Genomic DNA, 19826 nt, shown 5'->3' with positions numbered 1-19826 from the left:
TTCAGAGTGGTGCTGCAGCTCTGTGATGCTGGCAGGACCTTGCCTGGGGCTGGATGGGTGAAGCCACTGAACAGACCCAGAGAAAGAGGGATTCAGAGGGAACACAAAAGGGATTAACTGTCCAGATGACAGCAGTGCTCACTGAGGGGGGGCTGTGGGGTAGCTGTGCTGTACTTTTCTCTGTTTAAAGCAATTGCTTACATCTGTGCCTTGCTATGGAGGAGGAATGGGAGGGGAGGAAGGACCCCAGAAATGGAAATGCTTTAAAAATATTCTCAGAAATGTGTTGACACAAGCAGGTACCTACAGTGTGGAGGGAGACTGCCAGACATTGCTGCTGCTGCTAACTGAGCAGGACAGGCTATCTTCTTCTTTTCAGCCTTCCCCTTGTTTCCATGCCAAACCCTCAGTGTTTTTGCATCATGTATCTTGCCTCTTTTTGGGGGTTATTCTGCCAAGCACATCAAGCACTGCTGAGCAGGCTGTGATGGTTTGAATTTGCTGGTTTGGTTAAACCCCATCACAGCCTGACATCTACCACGGACTAGCAGGAGAGTTAGTCCTTCTGCCTTTGGTCAGCATTGTGGCCTTAAGATCAGCCTAATTTCTCTAGCTGGGTTAAAACTAGCTCAGATATACTTAGATAATGTTATAATCCTAAGAATCTCAGAGAATTAATGAAGTATGTCCTCAGATATCACATGTGGGGGCAGAGAGGAATGCTCATGCTCTAGGTAAAGATCATCCCTGGCTGCAGCCGTTGCTTGGTGGTGGCAGAGTCTCTTTAGAGTGTAAAAACTGTTCTTTCCTCAGAACTCTTCAAGCCCTCTCTATATATCTAGCAACAGCTTTCTCTTAACCCCCACTTTTTATGTCCCCTGTCCATTTCTATATTCATGATGTTTCTTTGACTGCTTTTGTGATTTTTATTTTTGCTACAGTTCAATTTCCAGCACCTTTGATGGCAGCAGTATTTTATGTGTATTATCCTTTTTTTATTATTTCCTGTGGCTTAAAATCAGCTCAGCCTAGTGCTCTGTATTGTATTGGCAAACCCAAATACATTTAGAAGTTGCTTTTGTACCTAATGCCCTTGGGGATACAGCTAAATAGCAGGAAAAGGCAAAAGTTGGGATATTATTTGTAACTGTGAACTGGCCCCAGAATGCATGTGTGCTTCCCACTGAGAGAAATAGAGATGTGTCCCTTGGCAATAGAAAGGTAAAGTGGAGCAGAGCTTTGGCCTTTGTTGTTTTGTGCTGGGTTTTTCTGGTTTAGCTGGCACTTTCAAGAGTTAACATCTATCCACCCTCTCTCACCATACTGTGCCCCACCAAAGATCACAAGCAAATAATACTTTTCTCACAACCATTGGCAGAAACACAATTTCAGGGCATCCTGGAAAGTAGGTTTTTACCAGTAGTAAGGTTCCCAGAGTGAATTTGTGTCTCCAATCCACATTCTCTTTTTCTCTTTATAGCACCACAAATCTGGGGCAGGAAGAGGCTCAAATCATGGGTTCACTCGCCCACAAGGTACCAAGTCAAATCCAATAGGATTCGTGACAGTAAGAATGCTCTGCCTGTCTGTGTCCCTGCTGTGCAAGTTGGTAGGAAGCCTGTGTTTGTTTCAACATGAATAAGGATTATAGAATGGTTATGCCAATGTTAATCTCTGTTTAAAGGGGAATTTGAGATTAGTTCAGGAATCTCAGGTAATTTTCCTTCAGGTGCAGATTAATGGGAAGGTGCTGATGGGATTTAGTTTGTCTGAGCTGGCATGGCTTTATATTATTTCACAAGGTTACTGAAGATGTGCAACAACCTTTAATCAGAGCTTCAGCTGCCCTGTAACTTTCAAGCACATGAATTTTTGTATGTACAGGTTCAGTTTCTACCCTGGCCTCTCTCTCTGTGGGAGAAGGGTTTGAGTTGCATGCAGCTTTCTGGGTTGCATTTGTTCTGGTGGCAACAATGATCAGCCCTGCTGGCTGTGGGAGAGTGTTGCAGTTTCCATTTTTAAAGCTTCTATTGTCCTGTGCTTTTGTTGTTAAATGTTACATGTATTGGGCCATTAGTAATGGATTTATAGGTTGTAACAGCCTTCAGGGCCTTTGGGATGCAATATATCTTCTGAATGGGGATGTATTTTCACAGCTCTCCTGCCTGCTTATGCTGGGAGGTATCAGACAAAGCTGATATCAGAACATTTGCTTAATTAGTTCAGGGAATGGAAACTGGGATTGACAAGGGGATGGCAGAAGGGATGGCAGTGGCACTGATGGAGAAGGAGGCAGTTAGGGCTGATGGAGTGACCATAATTCCAGCTGGTGAAGAAGGGGTTGGACCACAGGGATAGGTTATTTTTTCTGTAATGCCAAGAAGTGAACTCAGCAGCTCTTTGAGATGTCTGGGCTCATGAGAGTTAACAGGTATTGTGAGGGTGTGCAGGAGCCCCAGCCATCATGGGAGGGGTAAGCCCAGGACGAGGAGCAGTGGCACATTGTGTCTGAGAAATGGGAATGTGCTGTGCTGCCAGTTTGGTTGAGTGCCCCATTGCTCTCTTACAGCAGTGGTTGGCTTCCCATTCAGACCTTGGGATTTCTTTTAAGATTACTTTTAGTTTAATGGTTAAATAAGCTCTGACAGTTTTTCATTGTCTTTTTTTGTCTTCAGCCTCTCTCATTCTCAAGACTCATCTTGCAGGATCTTTTCTAATAGACTCCCACTAGCCTTCCTTAAACTCCCACCATCCTTCCTTAGACTGCCATCACTGCTGTGGCAAATATAAAACTTGCCCTTTTTAGACACTGGTCCCATCAGTTTCTCCCCACTTGTAAGGAATTTGCTTATCCCAAAGGGAAGGTGGTATGATCAAAATTCTCTCTCTACCCCCAAGCTTTAAAACCTTCTTCCTCCTGACTGTTTCTATTTCAGTTTGTACTGTCTGGTTCCTTAATTATTTTGAACAGATATTACAATGTGATATAGAGCCTGAAAGGATACAACTTCAGAAATTATTTTAATATGCAATTACAATACTACATAATTAGAAATGATAATTGCAATTAATGAATATAATTGGCATTTGCTGTACCAGAAATGGCAGTATATTCTGAACTGAAATGATCTGAGATCTTTGTTCCACTGCAGAGTCCATTAATCTTTGTTGATTCAGTCATTATGTAGGATTTTAAACTTCTTCTTATGCACTAGACATTGCAGAGACACAGAGTACAGCTGAAAAACTTGCAGATATCTATCTTCATAATTTCATATAATAGTATGTACTATAATTTGTGGCTTGGTTTTCAGCTGCATTATGAGTATTTTATATTTGTATTTCAGTGTTAACAGAGGATGGGCATTTATGCAAATTTCCTTTCCGGTTTGGTGGAAGGTTTTATCACACGTGTGTATCAAATTCATTTTCCAGAAAGAAATGGTAAGTTGACATTGCTCATAAATGAAAACAGCATTCAAATGAAATGTCATCCTTTTAGTGCTTTAATCTTGCTTTTGGAATAATTAACATGAGCTTGATGTTGTGCCCACGGAGACTGGTGCAGTTCTGCTCTGGCACTCGCAGCCCTGGGGTCAGGACATGTTCAGGGGAAGGAGCCCTGGCTCTGGGACTCCATGGCCACAGGAGGCTCAGGAACTGCAGAAATTCAGGAGCTGCAGAAATGTTTCCTTGCTGCCTTTCCTATTACAGAAAAAGCAGGACTGATAGAATGAGCTGGTAGAAACTTCTGAGGGAGAGGAGAGAGACACCTGCAAGAAAGTACATTTGGTGAAGGGATTTGTGCTTTACTGCAGCAGAGACCATCTGATTTCTGGGGGAAGCTGTTTTCTCCCCACCCCCATGTCTCTAATTTCTATCCAGTTTGGCACCAGAACCCATTGGACAGTGCAGTACTAAGAAGAGAGGTATTACTCCTGTTTGTTGGTTAATGATTTATTCTACTAGTGTGTTTGAGGCCAGATCTCCTTCTTTTGGGCAAAGGTTACTCTTTTACTTTTACAGAAGTTGTTAGAAGTATTTGTGATCCATTTTTGGGGTAGGGGAAGTCAGGTGGGATCTCTATTGAATTAAAGCCCTAAATAAAATCATAAACTTTGCAGACAAACTCATATGATAGGCATATATTAACTGAAGTCAAAGGCAGCAATGCAGAGAATATGTGGGTACCAGTAATGTGAAAATTATGCCCAGATGAGCCATGTGAAAGGCAAACACTTGCCTATTTTCAGGGCAGAGATAATATTTTACAGTTTATTTTACTTGCCCAGGCAGGCCAGAACTCTCAGCATTTTTTTATGCTGGACTGTCTAATTTTTTTTTTCTTTCTGATGGCAACATCTGTTTCAAGTGTAAGTGCTGGTGTAATGTAAACAAAATAACACAAATCTGCTCACACAAATGGGCACCAAGCTTCAGGCAAGGAAACCACTTCTGAATTTCCCCAATATCCACTAATACAACCCAGCTAATAAAAGCCTCCAGGAAACAAGAATTTGAGACTATCTTAACTAAAGAAAGGGGCTGGAATAATTTACCAGTCTGACTCCTGTCTTTGATGAACTGTAGCCACAGAGAGTTTGACCCTAGTACCCACTTAATTTCATGCAATGCTTAAGAGGGATCCTGTTAATACATGACACTGTATGTTTGTTTTTAGCCAGATAGGCCAGAGAAATGGAAAAACCTGGGAATGGATGGGGTCCAAGGCTGGAGCACACTTTAGAGCTGACCTTGAACCACTCGCTCTTCTGCTTCCGACTTTTTAAAAGCCATTTACAAGCAGGGAGACAAAGAGGAGGACAGCTGGAGTTATTTGGATTTGACAGACCATTTCACCCTATGGGTGACCTTCTGACCACTGTTTACTCATCACTCATAAGCTAAAAGCAACTTAATGTGTGACTTCAGGCACAGAGATGCCGGGAAAAGAGCCCTGGAGAGCAGTTGGGAAACCTGCTCTGTGCAGTTTTTGTGTGACTTGGCACGAACCCAGGCTGGACTTACACTGAATATCTGATCCCAGGACCTGGCAGGCAGCAGGAGAGGGCAAGGCTTGTGCCCTGCCTGCTCCTGCCTCCTGCAAGCTGTTAGTTAGAGATGATGGGAGGCTGGGTCCAAACTGCTGCTGAATTCCAGGAAACCCAACCAGGAGAGCACTGACTTACTTCAGTTCATGCCCTCAGTCCTCAAGTCATACTTTGGGTCACAGCTACAGGGAGGACTTTACAGTGCAGACTCAAATTGGCTTTAGATTTATGTTTTCTAATACTACATATGACACAGATACTGTGTTTTACCATAAATCTGCTCCTGGCCATAGAAAGCTTTCCCTACTTTCTTTGAGAGCAACAAACAATTTGTATATTTATAAATAATTATTGAAAATACAGGAAAGAAGACAAAATGATTGCACTATTTAAATAACAGGCTACCTTTAACAGCATCCTGTATTGCTTTCCACCTTAATTATAATCTGCTTTCACAGATAAATTTCCATTTAGTGGTCAAGTCTTACATTATATCTTGCTAAAGATATTGGGTAAATTTTCCTTTTGTGCTGAGGTAAAAAAAAAACCCACAAAGCTAGAATTGCTACTGAGTTTCATTGGTACCTCCAGAAAGACAGAGCAGTGCAGGGAGAGACAAAATGTGGGTGCAGTGAACACTCATGAGAGCAAAAGGAAGGAAGTTGGAACTGGAGCAAGCTGTGGTGCAGGGAAGCTGCCAGCACCCTGTGCCTGTGTCCCAGGCTGGGATGGTGAGATTCTGCTCAAGGGCAGGAGCAGACCTTGCCTGAGATTTTGGCTATAAAGTGGAAGGTGTTGACTCACACCCTGCAGAATCCTTATCCTGTGATGGTTCTGGATGGGCGGGGCCCCTGTGCAAGGGAGAGCTTAGGTCTGTGTGGGAAGGACATGATCTTATCATCTTCCCTGGAAACAAGAAGATGGCTTTGATATGCTGGCCACAGACTGAGAACAGTGCAGAGGACAGCTTTTGGCCAGCTGGATTAGGGGATGGGGAGTTTCTGACAGTCCTGGAAAGGAGAAGCACCTGTGGGCTGAGCTGGGAGATGTCAAGCATCAGGCTCTGAATTTTCCTGCAGCTGGCAGTGGTTGGTCTGGTGTTGTCAGGCAAAGTCTGGCCATGTCTCATGGTCAGGACAACATCTAAAGAGTTCTCAGGTAATCTCCAAGTCTCAAGCATAGTGACAGCACCAGGTGTGATGGCAAAGCTCTTTCCTTACTCCTGTCTGCCTCTGGCCTGGGGCTTTGTTTGTTCTCCAAAACATCCTATTGTTACAGCTCCCTATGCCCCTGGTGGGAAAAACAGCCTACTTTCCATTTATTATGGCAGTTAGGCCTCATCTGTGACACAAACTTTTGTTTATCCATTCCCATGTTATTTACCATGTATGGATTTAGAATGTTATTTAAATCAATCCCTTGTAGTGGACTTTTCTGATATAATTAGTTTGGTATTTCTGTCTTCATGTTTTCACTTTCACATTAACAATTTTATATGACAAGCTGATGTAAAAATATTTGCTATCCCATAAATTTTGAGTGTGGGCACATTTGCTAATAGCATAAAGAAGTAATAAGGGCATTGGGTTGGTTTGGCTGCTGGAGGTAACATTCCTCAGGACTGAAATGTTTTTGGTAAGCCTCCAATCAGGCAAAACATTTTTAAAAGAAAAGGAGGGAGACAAGTGAAATAGCTTTGAGGATGAGCTGAGATTCTCACAGAGTGAGATCTGGGGTGGAAAACATAAAAGGATTTTGTCACTGTGCAAAATCTTGGCACCCATGAGGCAGCTTGGCAGCACAAGGGGAGACCAACCTCATTGTATTCACTGCAGGGCATTGGGGAAGGACTGGCTGTGGAGAGCATAGAGAGGGAGGAGCACTGATTTGTGGAGAGCTGGTAGAAGAAACCTCTGTCAGGATCTCTGATAACAAAAAAATCCATTTTTAAGATGAAAAAAGTTGATATTCCTCTTTGCTTAGAGCTTGGCTGCTGCTGGACAGTGACACAAGCAGGGCTAAGGACACTTTAAACTCATTCCTCATCTTCCTTCTCATGAATATTAGACCACTCTTTAAAGAAAGCACAATCCACTTCCCACCAAAGGATCTTTGAGGGATTTCCATCAACTCCCAGCAGTTGCATCAGCCTTAATTCCTGTGAGTGAACAGCCTCTAAGTATGTGCCATGTTAATGTGCACCAGACTGCCAAGCACCTCTTCTAGAGCACCTTATATAATTGAGGTCACCAAACTTAATATATATGGCCTATTCAGATGCTCCATAGGGATTATGCATTTTAAATATCACACAGCATCTAATTAAGAAGGAAAATAGGGCAGTTAAAATATAGACATGGGCTACAATAAAATTTCAATCTAATTTGTGACATCCTAGGGTGAAGAATTTGATCACAGAAGGAATGATAAAACTATGCATAATGAAAATAGATCATCAGGCACGTTGAATTAACTCCAGTCTTCTAATATCATGTAGCTGATATCAATTATTCTGCATTATAACTGGCTAGGGAGGATGTTTTAGTGGATGGTGCACTGGAACAGGACATGGACCTCAAGTCTCAGCCTCAGTTCAGCTCAGTGTGTGTCCTTGGGGAGGCCTCCAGATGAACTCCTGCAGAAGAGGAAAGCAGCTCAGTGCTCCTGGGAGTGCTCTGAGCCTGAGAAAACAGACTGAGATAACAGACCAGCAGTGAGGGCTCAGTCCCCTGCTCTGAAAAAAGGAGAGGCTTTGTCTGTGCCTTTGGAAATCACCACCACGTCAGTTATTTCCTCTTTCATCTTGCAAGTTCCAGAATAAGAAAGCTTTAAAGGAACTGAGTCTGAAAACAGTGAAATATGCTAGTCACTGAAAGGGAAAAGTCCCTTTGTGGACAGTCTCCTGCCTCCACAGATTATTACAGGAACTGTCAGGCATCAAAAATGGGCTGGGTCCTGTTTTGTAAAAAGTAAAGAAGAAATAATTTATTTGCTTTGGTTTTGTTTTTTAGTTCTGTCTTTCATTTTCTAATCCCAGAAACAGAAAGAATAGAATGTTGGGTTTTTCTGAAGCATTCATTGAAATCCCAGGTCATGCATTTACATCTTATTTTCAATCTGTTTTTAATTTGAGAGAAGAGGAGCAGAGCAACTTTAACAAAAGAAAGCATAATTTTTCCTCTGCTCTTAAGAGAATTTGAATGAAACTCATGCTAATTAGAAAAAAAAACAAGCATGAATTTCCAGGTTTCCAGACTTTGAAGGTCCTGTAGTTTCAGTGCAAACATCCAGGTTGTTAAAGATGCAATAAGCTGCACTTTGGTTCTTTCCAGGTGTTCAACAACACATAACTTTGACCGGGACAGGAGATGGGGACACTGTGCTCTGCTGCCCAGAGATCACTCAGGTAAGGAAAGCTATTGCTGTTGTTCCACATCCCTGGATCCTACTTTGCCACCCACAGCAAGGAGGGACAGTGCAGCTTTCATTTGTGTATTTGTTTTGAAGCAAGCCTTCACATCAGCTGTTTCCATAATCCCTCTGTGATGCTGCACAACCATAGCATTAGACTGTGAATATCACACAGTCTTTAATTCACTCTCTGTTGACTAACTCGAAGCCATGGAGAGAAATTATGGTAATGGCAGCATGGAAATCCAAACTCCTGCTGGAGCCAAACCCAAAGGTGATCATCTTGTCCTCCCTCATGGCTTGGATGTGCCTTTTAGCTTTCCCTTCATTTACACAGCTGCATCTTCTGTCTGTTTGCTCAGTTCATGTTTTAGAAGGCACAGAAACATTTGACACCCTGTACAACACACAGACATCACTTCCAGCTTTCCTTTCTTGAGATCTCATGGGGAAGAGCAGATCTCAAACCCAGACTTCCTTGGGCTTTGGGCTGTGTCAGAGAAGACAAGAGGCCAGACATGTTCATTGTTCCTGAGGGCTAATGAAAGGATTTCTTAGCTGAGCAGCTCTGTGGCTTCATGTGGTAACCACAGAGCTACAATTACCTCATTATGAAAGTCTGTCTGAAAGGGGAAGTCAAGGTCTGTGGAAAGTCACCTTTATATATAAAAGTCACTTGAATTGACACACTGGGTGACTGTTCACCTGGGAATATGCATCAGCAGTCCCTCAGTGACTGGCCTTTCCTTATCTCTGTATCCCTGGCTCCATGCTTCATGAGCTGCATGCTGGGGAATTCCATTTTTTAAGCAATATATATAAATTCTCATTTCATACAGACACAGACCAGCTTGAAAAATCAGGCATTGCACTGGTTGAACTTGATGCCCCTGAGGCCTCTTTTGGATCTGTGTCTGAATGCTGATCATGTTCCTCTTTTTGCCATCTCACTCTTTTCAAATGAGACACATCTTATTTAGTCTGCAGGATATGACCAAAGCCTTAGATATTCACTTCCCATTTCAAACGAAGGGCTTTTTCCACCAACCCCTTTCAGGGAGCTCTCCACAGTGTCAGGAGTGTTACTGCCAAGCTGATTGCAATCTGCCAGGGCACTTGAAAAGCCAAGTTAGCTGAATCATGCTGACAGTCTAAAATTAAGCAGTGCACAGCATCACCTTTTTAAATGCAACTACTTTAAATTATTTTCCAGCCTGGCTCTAAAACAGATTAACAGTAGATCAGAGGCCAGTGACCTAGCCCCAGAACAAGTGTACAGCTTTGTAATGCAAGTGTGCCAGACATGAACATAGACTCTATGGGCAGCTCAGGCTTACAAGAGTCAGGTTATGAGGGCTGAATTGATTCATCCATCAGTGGCTTCCCAGAGCTTAAAATGTTGGCAGCTGTGACTTGTGACTGCTTTAATCCTCCAGTGAAACTCTCACTGTGCTGGTGACAGCTGGATGACTCAAGGAGACTCTTTCAGGAGCTGAGAGAGCTGTCCAAGCCTAGTGTTACACATCTGGGGGTGCCTTGTGCCACATCTGTCCCTCTGTCTGCCCATCACCACTATCCTGCCAGACACCTGGCTGCCTGCAGGCCTTTCTGGGCTTCCTGGCTCATTTTTGCTTGTTACCCACAGCAGTGTTGGATAGAGTGGGTTGGAACAAGAACACTGCCCTGTCTGCCTGCCAGGGTATCTCTGTTAATGTGCCCTAACACCAGTGAGGGCACATCCTGGCAACTGCTTTTCCTCCAGAAAAAAAAGGAAAAAAAGAAAAAAAAAAAAAAAAAAAAAAAAAAAAGAAAAAAAAAGGAAAAGAAGGAAAGAAAAAAGAAAAGAAGGAAAGAAAAATGAAAAGAAGGAAAAAAAAAAGAGTTATATGTGTGAGAGAGGAAAGGAAAGAGAAAAAAGGATAGGGGAGCTGGAAGAGATCACTGCTGGCTGTTGCAAAATAAAATATAATCCCTTTATTTCTGGAAGCATTTAGAATTTGAAAAAAAAATAAATAAAAGGGTTTTGTCTGTTATTTTATTTTTAAATGTAAGTCAACTTAGCTTTTTTTTTTTCTAAGCAGCAAGCACTGTATTTGTACTTGGGAAATGTTTAATAGACCATTAACCATAGCTTAAAGAGAACAGGCTTATGACAAGGGTGAAAGGAAAAGCAATATAATGGATGAAGGCAATTTGAAGCAAAAGAAGGAAAGTTTGCCTGCTGTGGATGAAATAAGCAGTCAAACTGGACAGTGCTGATCTTTAAACTGTGTAACATAATAGTTTGGGGTTTTTTTTTAATCCAATGAAGTATTAAATTTTTGAAAAGCAGGAAAAAAATGGAATTTCAGGGAGAGAGTATCCTTTGGCCATAAGAGGTTGGTGAGCAGTGTATCCATTGGCATGGAAGGAGCTTCTTTAGAGCAAAGGTTGAAGCACAAACTCTCTCCAGGACAGGAATTCCACATGTATGTGAGAAGTCAACTGCAAAACATTGGAGATGCTTACAAATCAATGTTGAGCAAGTGCTGGAGGTTTGATCCAGAAAAATACATCTGCCAAATTCAAGGGAAAGTTTAATCAAGAAGCCTTCAGCTTTAGGATGAAGTGGAGCTTGGGTGGGAAGTTTCTGCAGGAGGGAGGTTAGTGCTGTATACACGTGGGCCAGCTGGGCTGTGCATTCACAGCTCACATATATGTACAAATATCCATAAATGGGAAATGCCCCTAGAGGGGGGACTTCCAGATTTTGGGCAGTCTGGTAGGACTACTCCTCTGAATGTCTAGAAATCTTGGACAAATGGCCAAAACCCCAGAGAGAGCCAACCATGGGGGAGAAATTTGCCAGACAGTATTTTTAAGATCCCTCTGGACTGGTATGGACAGAAGTAGTGGAGTGGTTTGGGCTGTGCAGGCAAGAGGCTAAGACATCATCCCAGGAGGAGCTCTGAGGAAGGTGGGTGGCAGAAACAGAAAGTTTTTGTTGGGAAATACAGGCAGAAGGGTGAGACAAGGGTACTGCTCAATGACAGAGACTCAGAGGTGAAGCTGCAGTCAAGATGAGAGCTAGCAGGCAGGGAGTGTTTTACCCATGAGGGTGCTTTACACACTGCTTTAGGCTTGGCACTGGCCAGTTAGTGGATAGTTAATAGTGGGCAGGATTCCCCACTGGGAACTGAGACTGTCCATCTGCTTGGGAACAGAAGTTGTTCCTGGACTCCAGGAAAGATGTGGAGCAGCACAGAACATGCCTGGAAGGTCAGACTGGAGTGGTGGGTGGAATGTAGCTAGGGACAGATTGAGAAAGAAACGAAGTGCTTTCTGCAGATTTAACAAGTACAAAAAGTTCCATGAGCACTTGTTACAGCAGAAGATGGCTTGGAGATCAGGTCATGGTTTGGATCTACTGGGAATAGGAAATGCACGATTTTCCTTTGAGGAAACATTGTGGCACTACAAGTTTCATAACTATCAACAGCAGGAAGAGTAGGAATGTCACTGACTTTACTTGCTTTCCCCTGATATTATCCTGGATTGAAACTACTGGTGAATACACCCAGAGCTGCTATCTGATAGGAATTACATCACTGTCTTCTGAAGTAAATATTTTGATCCCTGCAGGGGAACCTCAGATTTACAGTGCTGTAGCAACCTTCAGGATGCACCCTTTGTGCTTGACTTCAGCCCTGTTTGTGTGTGCCTGTGCCTCTACATGTCCCATCCCAGGCTCAGGACACACTGTCTGGCTGAAGAAACACCTGGATTGAGTAACACTGGAGATGGCCTAGCAGAGCTTGAGTAGCATTAAAAGGGAAGATTTGAATGCAGACAAGCTACAGGGCCAGCTCTGGAGCAGATGTAAGCATGCTTTGGTTAACTTCAGGGAGATACATCCCTCAGCACTGCTGAAATCAGCAACACTCCTGACCAGCAAGGCTCTTACTACTTTTACATTTCACATTGCCAAGTAAAGCTTCTATTGCAGGAGCTGTCCTGGCACCTACCTCCTCTCCCACCACATTTTCCCATCATTCAGAAAATTCCCTAGTAAATGGAGATATGCTAGGCTGGTCCAGTTTTCATCTTTCTTGGCGTGATTTACTTGGATGTAGTTTTTTATTTGCTTTATAATTTCCCCCCTTATTCCAGCTTTCCATTCGTTTCAGACATAACACAAAATCTCATTGCAAATTCTTCTGTTAAGGGCTGTCCTTTGTGCAGTTTGAAGGAGATGTGTGATCCCCTGGTGGATGTAGCAATGCAAAGGCTGCAGGGCAGGAAGCCAGGCAGGGGCAGCTCTGCAGCCTTCCTCCCTGCCCAGTGAAAAGGCACAGCTCCATCTTGTGGGCACCTGTCCCATCTTCTTCCTCACCACATTGCCAGCTCTGCTGACTTCAGGACCTACCTCCTTCACACAGCTTAGTCTGGGTGGGTGAAGGTTCAGCTCAGTGATTTACCATATAGTTTTTAAAAGCTGGATAAATATGTTTCCAGGTGTTTTACAGCTGGAAAAAATACCCCACTGTCAATTGGCTGGACAAACTTTGTTTTACATTAATAGATGGTATTAAATCCACTGAGCATAGACCCAAAGTGGCACATGGAGCCAAAAGGACAAAGCATGACTTATACCATACTTATTAACAACTCCTTATGTGCCTCTCTAGATCACTGTGCAGACAACCCCTGCCAAAATGGAGGGACCTGTTCTCTCACCCACAGCCACAGGATGTACCACTGCACCTGTCCTGAGGAATTCACAGGAGAGGACTGTCAGCTCAGTAAGTATCTCCTATCATGAGTGTTACAACATGAAATATGAATAGTAAGTAGAGCTCATTAATGTTTGCTTAATGAAAAGGTAATGCTGTTGTGATGGGAGAGACCACTGCAGCATGAATGTTTGTGTGGGTGGATTTCTAAATGGTTGTGACAGACAATCCATTCCTGACAGGACAACTGAAAATAGCTTGACTGTACAATAATAAATGCAAGGATGTTCTGAGCCTGGGAAACACAAGAAAACCTCTTCACCTTCCTTTGCTGTTTTTAAGATTTAAATACCCCTTACATGTTTGGAAATTACTAATATCTAGTAGGCAATGCACAGAGACATGAAAAAGCAGCACAGTTTCAGGTGATGCCTTATGCCTTCTGTACAAGCACATACTGGGTACAGTGATGCTCTCCTGCTCACAGGGCTTTAGGAGAAAACCATCTCTGTCCTGAGGTTCCTGGAGATTCCTGGAGCTGCTGCTCTACTGGCTCAGTGCCTCCACACCATGGAGGCTGGCTGGCTTGAGGAGCACTGTCAACAAACATGGATCTGCTCAACAGGAAAAAAGGGATGAGCAGGGAATGATAACAGAGATTGTGGTGCCATTTCTTGCAAGAAATAACATCTGAAAGCTTGTGTTGTTTGTAAAACTTTGTTTCAGAGAAATGTTTTGACAACAGCCTCTACGAATTCTTTGATGTGGGTGTGAGCTGGTCAAGAGTCCAACAAGGACTAGTGGAGCAGTGCCTGTGTGTGAACAGCCAGATCGAGTGCAGGCCTGTGGAGCACAAAAGTAAGGCACTGTTTTGTACCACAGCTGCAGCTCTGCATGGAATGGGATAAAGGACAGTGAGGGTACCAACGCCTGAGTGGTGTTACACACCCAATGCTGCCCTTGCAGCTCATGTACCTCTCTAAAAGACAATATTTTACCTTTCCTTTCCAAGAGTGAGTGGTTATACTGACCCAGGAAATCTCTTCAGTGTGTCCATCCTTATTTGAGGAAGGAAATATATGCTTAGGATGAGTTTTAGGGATACACTTCAGTGTTTTCTTCAAGAGGCATATAAGAATATACAACAGGTTATATAGTAGAAGTGGTAAAATTTTTTCTCCGAAACTATGACCTGCCTGACAGGCACACTCTTCACACCAGTAATCATTTCATATTGCTGCTTTGCCTCTGTGTTTCTTCCCAAGCCCATCCAACTCTTAAACTGCCAGCATGTAAATTTTATCCACCTCCAAGATCCCATAAAGCCTGTCTTGGCCCCAGAGTCCCCATGATTTTTGGCCCATTTCTGGCAGGGGTGATGCTTACATTATGAAGCCTCCTCCTTGTTTAGGGGCTGCCAGGAACCCAACACCCTGGCCAGCCAGCACAGGATATATCCTGTGCCCACTTTGGGCTGTCACCCATCTGAAGAAGCCAGCACAGCACCTTTCACTTGGAGGAGAGATGTTGGGAAGCAAACCATGTGCCTCACCTCTATCTGTGCTCTAGTATGGCTATTCCATTAATCAGCCTGGCTAACTTTTACCCTGCCCACAAGTAAGATACAGCACAAATAAGTTTCATAAAAGCCCTTTGAAATATATAAGTGCTCTTATTCCCACCTTATGTAACTGGAAAATAAAGTATGGAGAGTTAGTGGCTTTCTAGGACATTGAGATTCCATGTGAGAGTTGGGAAATTTGATAGGACTTAATACTTTCCAATCACAGATCTTAAATATTTAACTGAGCTAGATGTGTGACTATAGATATATAATTAGATATGTTATATCTATATATGTTATATGTTATATATTTATACAGATATATTAGATATGTTATTATAAATTCTAATAGGGCTCAGTGGTAAGCCTGAAACTGGCAGAACCCTCAGTAGAGAAAGAAGTATTAATGCCATCACCACTAGTAATAATAATCACCACCCCCATTTCACCTATTGTTCGTTGATAGTATCTTTCAATAGCTGACATTATCCAATAGCAGTGAAAACAATGAGGCAGACCTTAGTGGGCAGAAATCAGTTGAGTTTCCTTTATCACAAATGTGGGTCTGAGATAAGCAAAAAAGAAAAACTTCCCCCAAATGCATATGCACAGAAGAGATGCACTAGAGTAAGTTAAAATGGACTGATTCTCTTGAATAATTTGTACCTTTGGTTTGACCTTTGGTTGTGTTTTCTTGTAGGTTGTGTTCATGATCCTTGCATGAATGGTGGAGAGTGCAAGATGGTTACCTCCACTGGGAAAATAGTATGTGATTGTAAAGAAAATTTTGCAGGGAAGTATTGCAATATTGGTAAGTATAACAACCTACAGGCAGACAGAATTAGGAGTTTTCATCTGGATGTAAGGCTGGGGGTTTGGCTCTGTTGTTCTCTGCATTTGAGGACATTTTTTGTAACAACTGAAAAGCCACACAGAACAAGGGTTTAATGTATTTCTCCAGTGTAAAACATAACAAACACTTCACCACTGAGACTCTGGTTCTAAAAATATTTTTTAATGCCCTTTACTTTATAGAAGATCAAACATAGAAATTTTAATCAAATTACACATGCCTATGAAATAAGCACATGCTCCCATTCTGCAGAATCAGTCACAGAGTTGTACTCCAGAGCTACTGCCTCCCTACAGATCCACATACCCCCCACAAAACAGGATTTAGCTCTGACAAAATCTAGCAGCCATCCTTTGGTAGCACTGAATGATTGTGGGACAAAGAAAATGCTCACCCTTTGGGTTACCTTACACTTTAAGGTAACAGCACATTTAGCCCAGTACAGGTTATACAAACCCCCTTCCTTTCTCTGGTGGGTCAGGGCAGAGAAATCTGCTTTTTGCTATCTATGTGTTAGTCCTGTTTTGCATTTTAGATGCTGCATAATTTTGATACAACTTTCCTCCAGGAGACTTAACATTTATCCCAGCAGGGCTTAAATCTGCTTGCAAATCTTGCTTGCATGCTGTATCTGCAAGTTATGCCAGTGGCTATTTTTTAAATAAATGTGCATTTTAGGCATAAATTTTAACAGACTTTCAATTCCACCATCCTGTGACCCCATCAATTCACTGGCTGTGCCTTTCTGAGGCCATGAATCCTGTGGCCCATCAAAACTGAGGACATGACCCCCAGTAGCTCTGGTGGGCACTTTCTTAACCTGAATGGGCAGTGGGGTAAAAACACCTGTTAATGAACATTGCAATTCCTATCTGGCACTCTTTTTGTTACTCTGATAGTTAACAAATTGTGTAGCCAACTATTCTAGCTGGGGAAAAAAACCATCCATGCGAGAGACCAGCAGTACAGCTGGAATAGCAAAGAGCAGGAGTGAATGGATAAATGGACAGTGTATGAGCTGATCCTGAATGCTCCCTCACCAGGTACCTGATGAGCCATGCAAAATGGGTTTGTGACCCTTTCAAGTCCTTCATAAGGGTTGCTATTTTAGCTCAGTTCTTTTGTCCTTTAGTTACCCTGGGGAGCTTGTCCCAGGCTTTGGGAATGCTGCTGCAGGGATCTGGTGAGGGGCTGCACAGCACACCTGTGACCTGGAGTTGGGGCCGGGCTGCACTCTGCTCATTTTCACATTAAGCTGCTTTTCCAATTCTTGTTTTATTATCAACTTCCTCTGCCTGAAGCAGCAATGGTGCACAGAGACATCCACCCAGCAGGGCCTGACCATAAATATCAGGGTGGCAGTATTAAAGCTGTCATACCAGTTCCTACCTGACTAGCTAAGAGCAAGAAATAAACAGGTACTCTTTGATTACTTGAAAATAATAAATCAAACATTTGGTTTGCTAAACAAGTGGCTTTGGATGCTTACAATCCATCTGTGTTCAGCTGCCTAACACCCCTACACAGAACAGGAACTGAAGGATTGTGTTTATGTGTCATGGCCCTGCAGAGAGTCTTAAAAAAGAAAAAAATTATTTGTCAAGATTTAGTCACTCTAAATTAATGCAAATAAATGAGTCTTCAGGTCTATAGACATGGCAGTATCACCACAGTAGGGAAATGGTATTCTGGTGAAAGTGCAACAGGCTTGTATTCTCTCAGCACTCTGAAATTATTTTAAAATTTTTTTTATTAATTTTTTCTTTGATCCTTCAATTTGATGCAGTGAACAGAAATAGCTTTTTTCTTTGGTTCTTTTTTACTTGTACAGTTTCCCTTGTCTGACAGGACACACTTGTGAATTTTCCTTTAGTTGGACTAGCTGGTGACTATAATGCTTGATTCAGAGGAAGTGTTACAGTATTTCCTCTCCAAAGTGTACTTTATTCTGAATTATCAGTTAAAGAGGCAACCTTAAAGCCAAAGTGTGATGCAAAAATGTCTTCTTATATTTCGTTGTTTTTTAAGCAGTAATCAATCCATTTAATAAGCAGGAAGCCCAGACTCTTGTTGAGCTGTAATGTTTGAGGTATCTCTGAGGTCCTCTGCCCTTGGCTTACACAAAGAATAACCAGCCTCCATATGTGCCTAATGGAAAACCAGTGAGTTTATCTTAACATTATACTCAACAAGTACTAATAAATGAAGTACCATCTTCATCCATCAGATCACAAGCCTAAATACAACTATGACTCAAGCACTGGTACAGTAGACTGAGGACCAAAACTAACAGGAAAGTTCTGAGAAACACTTCTCTTGGTTGAGGACTTAGCAGATGCTTGGACTATCATATCTGTCAGACCTTTACCTGTTTTCCATTAATTTGTCTAAACTCTTTAGTACTCCTTTATGCTTTTCCCTTTCACAGCATTCCATGTCAAGAAGTTCCAGAATTTAAATAGATGTGATGAAAAGAAGTATTTTCTATTGTTAACAAAAAAAATCTACTGCCTGGTAATTTTATTCTTCCCGTTTGAACAGTGAGTAACAAATCATAACTTTTGTGATTTTAAAGATACCTATTTATCTCTTCTTTACCTTTTGGACTACAGTGTCCCTGTCAGTACTCAAAACTCATCTTTGATCTTAAAATTCTCTTGCAAGCAATCATTATGCATGTGTGTGTGTATATATATATATATTTCTAGCCCATTATCATAAATGACCATATAACTACTGGAAAATTATGAGCTGACTTAAATAAAAAAAAAAGAAGTGATAAAAGTAACAGAGGAGATATCCATAACAAAGGAGATTGATATACAAAAGACAGTTTCTAATATAGATTTCTATTCTTTGTGGTAATACATTATTTTCTTCTTAAAGAGGAAATTTTCAGTACTAAAGAAAGAACTGCCATTTAAAAAGTGTTCTGAGACAGTTTATGTACACAGGATTTTGGTGAAGTTTAATTTTGAAGAAAATTAGATACATCACCAACAAATCTTGCCCTGAACAGATGCTGTTTAAATCAAGTTAAATTTGTAATAACTGCACTTAAATATGCACCTATATTCAGAAATAAGGATTTTGAGGTAAAAGAGTAGCTGCATTCTCTTTGGAAACAGCTCTTGCTGAGACAGCTCTGAATCCAGGCTCTAGGGGAAGATTCAGAATCAATTGTCCAACCATGAGTAGCAATGGTTGTCTCATTGAAAGTTACAAAAGAGCCCAAATCCAACCACTTTAGCAGTGGTAAATGTGGGCAAGAAGTGAAATCTGAGAGAGAGTGGAATATTTTATCTCTAGCCCAGGTTGGCACAGGAAACAGAGAACAAATTTTTTTGGGTAGATAATTAACTTCAGAAATATTTAGCTTCACTGGAGGTTATAACTGATGACAAACAGTTATAAATATGTAATTGTTAAATTATTTTGACATTTTATGTTTCTTTGAACAGAGAGGAGCCATGGTGGAGATGTTGGGTGAATGCAAAGGGATACACAGCTAAAGACAGAGGAGGAGTTATCTGTCCATTATAATATGCATTTATGAAGAAGTTAAAGGGGGTTAAAGGGTAAAGGAAGGAGATGTAGTTTTTTTTTTTTTTTTTTTTTTTAAGGGGGATAGTGCCTTAAGGTTTCTGTGGTTGAAACCCCACCATTGCATTCAAACTTTTTGCTTTCCTTGGTAATATTTGAATGGAAATTAATATATATTTTGCCAGACTTCCATGTAAAATCACTTTCTTTTTCTTGCCACTGCTTTTTTACTGTTGGTTGGATGTCAGTTGTTGGTAAATTTGGGGTACTTATTTGTCTTTTAAATTTATTCTTGATTTATTTTTTCATTTATATTCTGATATGTTAGTGGGGTATCTCTATTCAGTTTACTTAGCCAACAAGTCTTTTCCTGAAGCATTTGCTCACTGTGGTTGTGGGTTGCACTAGGTTTGAGCATACTGGGAGCACTGCACAAAGGATTATACATTTTGAGTTTTCTTTGGATTAAGGTTTAGGTAGCAATAATGATTTTGATAATATTTTGATCATGACAAAATGTGAAGTCGGTGAAGGTATTTTTGAAAACTCTGCTTTGTAGTGTTTGGGGTAATTTCCTCATTAGGCTATGGATAATGGAATTGGAGAGGTACCATAGCTTTAAAGAAAGCATGAGTTGGAATGCTAATTGTGGAGGGCTGGTTATGTAAGGAGATGTGGTGTATGCCACAAGT

General features: G+C 41.6%; 1 protein-coding gene across 1 annotated transcript in view; it reads left to right on the top strand.

The window, feature by feature from the left end:
• The window catches only part of HGFAC (HGF activator), a 40452-nt gene that overhangs the window by 453 nt on the left and 20173 nt on the right, over window positions 1-19826 (top strand). The window contains exons 2-7 of the mRNA XM_056489170.1: window positions 1481-1535; window positions 3348-3444; window positions 8384-8457; window positions 13130-13243; window positions 13901-14032; window positions 15439-15549. Of these exons, the coding sequence (XP_056345145.1) occupies window positions 1481-1535; window positions 3348-3444; window positions 8384-8457; window positions 13130-13243; window positions 13901-14032; window positions 15439-15549 (583 nt within the window). The remainder of the gene's footprint in view (window positions 1-1480; window positions 1536-3347; window positions 3445-8383; window positions 8458-13129; window positions 13244-13900; window positions 14033-15438; window positions 15550-19826) is intronic.

The sequence above is a fragment of the Oenanthe melanoleuca genome, chromosome 4 (genome assembly GCF_029582105.1).
Source record: "Oenanthe melanoleuca isolate GR-GAL-2019-014 chromosome 4, OMel1.0, whole genome shotgun sequence".
In the NCBI taxonomy this organism is placed as follows: domain Eukaryota; kingdom Metazoa; phylum Chordata; class Aves; order Passeriformes; family Muscicapidae; genus Oenanthe; species Oenanthe melanoleuca.
This window is presented reverse-complemented; position numbering and strand designations above follow the sequence as displayed.